Consider the following 4,681-nt stretch of genomic DNA (forward strand, 5'->3'; position numbering starts at 1 on the left):
TGCACATCTTGATAAAGAGCTCGGTACGAGCTATAAACGCGTTGAAAGTGCTATCACTATCCTGTTATACCTTTGATGTTCATATAAAAAAATATTTTATGGGAGAAGCGCCATGTTTGGAGAATTTTTTTCTATAAACTACCACAATCCAATAAATATTTGGCTACAGTATACAGGCCATTTCCAGCTTAGATGGACAAACTGACACAAGCCATTGTTTTAGATAGCTACAACATTTATCAGCCAGGGGATCATTTTATCCGATTTTCCCTTATGTCACAGATTGGTACATCAATTCTGTGATCTTAGAGGATTATAGATTTGATCATTGACCATCTAGTACTGCTGAGGGATTTCTGTTTCTAGAAAAGTAACTATTTTTACATATAATTTTAGTTTGAATAGAATACAGTAACTTGCTGGGTCCAAGGGTTTAGGCTGTTTATTTTGTATTTTAGTTATGGTGCAGAACCACAAATGATGTAAGTTATACATCATTTTAATCCGGTTGAGCCGCACCATAACCCTGTTTATTGGGTTTAGTGCAGGTGAACCAGCTGTCAGTTTTTCTTTTAATTATGTAACATTAGGTCACAAAGTGGCAAATGTGTCTCAGAACACAGGTGTACACCCAAAACGGTCAGCTCCTGCAGCATAAAATTTCTATGTAATGTCTATAAACAAAATATTCCATAGGTTACATGTTACACCACTGTAAAACACAAGTATATGTACCTGTCAGATGATAATGCTCTTCACTTTCATTGTCTGTCAAGGACACTAATTCTTTCAACAACAGCGGATATTTCAAAACCCTCTGCACTGGTTTGATCAGATAGGACTCCAAAGTAGAAGAATGCTGCTTTGTGGGGTTTCTGGCATCCAAAAATTCCTTAAAAGCTGGGTCTGTTCTAGCTACAGAGAGAATAGATGGAAGGATTAAGAGTATAAAAAGTTACAAATCTTACTGAACCCAGTATCAACAATGTCCTCCACTGTATTCATATTGCAGCTGGACTGTGGCAGCAAATAAAGGACTCATGAATAAAAGTGTATTCCAAGATAGAAGCACATTTACCTCTTCCTTTTTTTGTGTTAAAGGACATCTGTAGTGCAATATAACTTATCCCCTATGTGAAGGATAGGGGATAAGTTATAGATCGCAGGGGGTTCGAGCGCTGGGGCCACCGGGATCTCCTGGACAGTGCCGCGGCAGTATTCCGGAAAGGGGGCGTTCCGTCCCTGCATGATGCGGCGGCCGACAAGCCCCCTCCATGTACCCTATAGACACATGGAGGGGGCGTGTCTGCCGCGGCTTTCTGCTGGGGACGAAACTGCACTTCCTGCGGACTGCTGCGGCCCCGTCCAGGAGATCCCAGGGGGGCCCCAGCGCTCTGACCCCCGCGATCTTTAACTTACCACCTATCCTTTGGATAGGGGATAAGGTATATTGTGCTGGAGTACTCCTTTAAATCTTTTTATCTAACACAACGCAAAGAAAGCAGTAAGACAGGACATGGCCAATTTAAACATACAGTACAATAATAGGCTTCATGGATATACTGTATGTATGTTTATATTTACCTCTTTCTAGAACTTTCTGCACTTTGATATGGTTTGCACAGAATCCACTGTACAGTTTAAAGTGATCTGCATAATAAAGAAAAGATCCTCCCAGAGAAAACAGCAATTTCTGAAACATAAAACAACACACTAAATTACATTCTTTATACATTCTTTTTTTGTAAAAACTGTATAGGTGCATTCAAGACTTCAAAAACTGCACACCAGTAGCCAAACGTGAACATATCATATGCTTGTATGTGTTGACTTGAACATGTCCATTGCCGTACCAGTCAGTGTTAGGAGATGCTAAACAGCTTTGTCTTTTGCATAGCACATGTGGAGGAGGTGATGGCCTCAGTCTTGGCCATGCCCTTCACCCATACAATGTTATTTTTCCTGGAAATGTACTAATTCTACCAATACTGTCTAATTCTTTGGTGGACAGTCTTCAAATGCACCAGATATATTACAGTAGCTAAGGCTGTTTGGCGCATCATTAGAATTTCTAGTCCAAGTTTGCACTGTCTAGTCCAAGTTTAAACCAACTATTAGTTGGCTTATTTAGATATGTTATCAAGCTTTGGGTTATCTAGTTTGCATAAAAGACATATTAGAGACAATCTGATCACAAAGTAGAAATATATGAATGGAAAGTACAGAGATCTTTCTAGAGATCTTTAATGAATGATGAACTATATAAATGTCTATCCATTTCTTGTTTATTTTGTTAGGAAGTAATTACTTTGTCTTTTGTATATACCAATATTTTATTATGTATACATAAGCCTTAGAAGGAAGAAAACTCCTAATACCATGAGTTATCCAACCTACAGTAAACAAGAGCCACTCAGTGTGTCACACACATGATCCTGCTGTCTGTAAATATAAGAACCTATTAATCACTTACTCGAAACTGCGATGGAGTCTCAAGTATTTCGAAGTCAGTAGAACTTGAAATGCCATCTTCCAAGGTTTGGAGGAATATCTTCTGGAAATCAAGCATTTCAGGCAGACTGCCAAACAAAGAGTCCATCTAAAAGAAGCGCATAATAAAGTTTTTGCATAAAGAAGTAACAGAAAATGATTGCAGTCTGCTGGAAGCAAATATTATATATTATAATTTTACTTGTGTAGTTTTCTTTCTAAACATATTAGAGAGGAGGGAGTCTCAGAGATGCACTGTAAAGCAGTATAACCCAATCTAAAATTCATGAGGCCTGACATATGTTCCCTATAAAATCTGTATTCAGATGGTTTCTACAGTCTCCAGATTAGTTATTTTCAGGAGCTACTAGGATAATTAAAATCAATAGTTATAACCAGCATTAGGAGGGCACTAATTCTATTTTATAAGTATGGCAGCAGAGGGTACACAACATAAGGCATTCCATAGTGTTAACAACAGAGAATGGGGATTTCAGAATTACCTCATCTTGGGTAAGGAAGGTTTCATTTTGCAAAGGTTCCAAGTATAATTCAAAGAGGCAACTCAAATCCTATAAAAAGAAAAATATATATATTATATTACACACTAAAAAGCTGCACAGAAATAAAGCCTCGGAGCTTGTGTAAATGCCAGGCATCCATAACCCATCATTACAGTAAATATATGGAAATTATTCATGTGTGCTGTGTATTTTAATGATCAATTTAGTAACCAAGAAAACTGGATAAGGCCTCATTTACTGCAAGAGCCCCATCTGACATTTTTTGTTATTGCTCTGTCAATGAAAATAATCAAAAACAAAGCAAATAATGTTGCAAATTATATACATTCATGCAGGAACACATGCATCCTACCTACATTGAAAGGGGTTATCCAGGAATATGAAAAGTTATTTGATGTGTAAATTAATAAAACTTACAAAAATTACTGCAATTCTGAATACAGTTCCAATGTTCCGATTCCATACACAAATCCTGTGGTCGTGGCTCCTCTACTTCCACACAAACAGAGACCTTAGTTTTCTCATTACCTATGCAACCCAACCTTTTCTATATCAGCTGTGTGGGAGAAGAGGCTGGCTAAACTAAACCAAACAGCCAGCCCTCCTCATAGACATGACCAACACTGAGAGCACACGGGAGTTCTCTGCCCACTGAAAATTTACATTTGTGAGTTTTAGTCTTTTACATTAGGGGAAAACCCAAATAATTAATGTCCCTTTTTATCAGGGTCTTTTTTTTATTTTTTTTACAAATAAGCTTTGTATGTTTTTTAATCATAATTTAATATTTCTGAACAGAAGTGATCTATTGATGTAACTGGTGGCAATTTCTAGATCTTTCTACTTCTGAATAAGTGGACACTATGCACCATTAAATAAATTTAACAGTATAACAGTATATAGAATAAAATATGAACTATATTTGAAAAGCATATGTAGTGATCATACACTTACTTTAACATAGGATTTTTCTGTATCAACTAGCTCCTGTATAACCTTTCGAAGTCTATCTGCATCTGATAAGTGCCGAGCTAGTGGTCTCCTTGGAGGGTCTGGGCTATCGTTTTGTCGATCCATCATGTCACGGTTGACTTCCTGCAAGCTTCGACACAACGCTGAGATCTGATCAGCACTCTAGGAAAAAAAATTATCACATCAGTATCAATTCACTTGACTGATAGCAAACACAAAAAAAAAAACATGGAGTAAGGAAGGGAACACAGCTAAAATTGTATCATAAGAACTCATTTAACTGTTTGTTGCAATGTTCAAATGCCATTATGCCCTACATACATCTAATATAGCACAGTTTTTACAGAGCCTAAATCAGAAGACAATAAAACAGTGAGGCTGTAAAGTAAGAGCTGTGTTTTCAACACACCACAATGACAAACCACAAAATTCTGCACAGCACACTCCACACTGATTCTTCCCTTCCTCCCTGCCCTGCATGGTTGACATACAGTGCTGGGCTCACAGCTATGAGCGCTGTCTATAGATTGAATGCCTGCCCCTTCTGACTAATGGGAAAGCAAACAGTACTTAATCCTTTGCCAACAGTAGGGCCTGCCACCATGCCTGTTCCTCTCTTAGTAAGATGATGCAGGCATTTGATCTGTAGAAAGGGAGATAGCAAGCAATGTAAGCCGCACCCTATATGTCTGTTA

At 37.9% G+C, this 4,681-nt stretch overlaps 1 protein-coding gene across 1 annotated transcript; it reads right to left on the reverse strand.

The window, feature by feature from the left end:
• Positions 1 to 735: 735 nt before the first annotated feature.
• Positions 736 to 4,190, reverse strand: LOC130328138 (rho guanine nucleotide exchange factor TIAM2-like; the record flags this gene model as incomplete). Its single annotated transcript, XM_056553433.1, has 5 exons — positions 3,969 to 4,190; positions 2,994 to 3,062; positions 2,474 to 2,599; positions 1,585 to 1,693; positions 736 to 915 (listed from the first exon to the last, which is right to left on the reverse strand). Coding segments are annotated over exons 1-5 (610 nt in total), but the record flags the coding sequence as incomplete, so codon positions are not given.
• Positions 4,191 to 4,681: the final 491 nt, after the last annotated feature.

Source organism: Hyla sarda, unplaced genomic scaffold (genome assembly GCF_029499605.1).
Source record: "Hyla sarda isolate aHylSar1 unplaced genomic scaffold, aHylSar1.hap1 scaffold_3044, whole genome shotgun sequence".
Lineage (NCBI taxonomy): Eukaryota > Metazoa > Chordata > Amphibia > Anura > Hylidae > Hyla > Hyla sarda.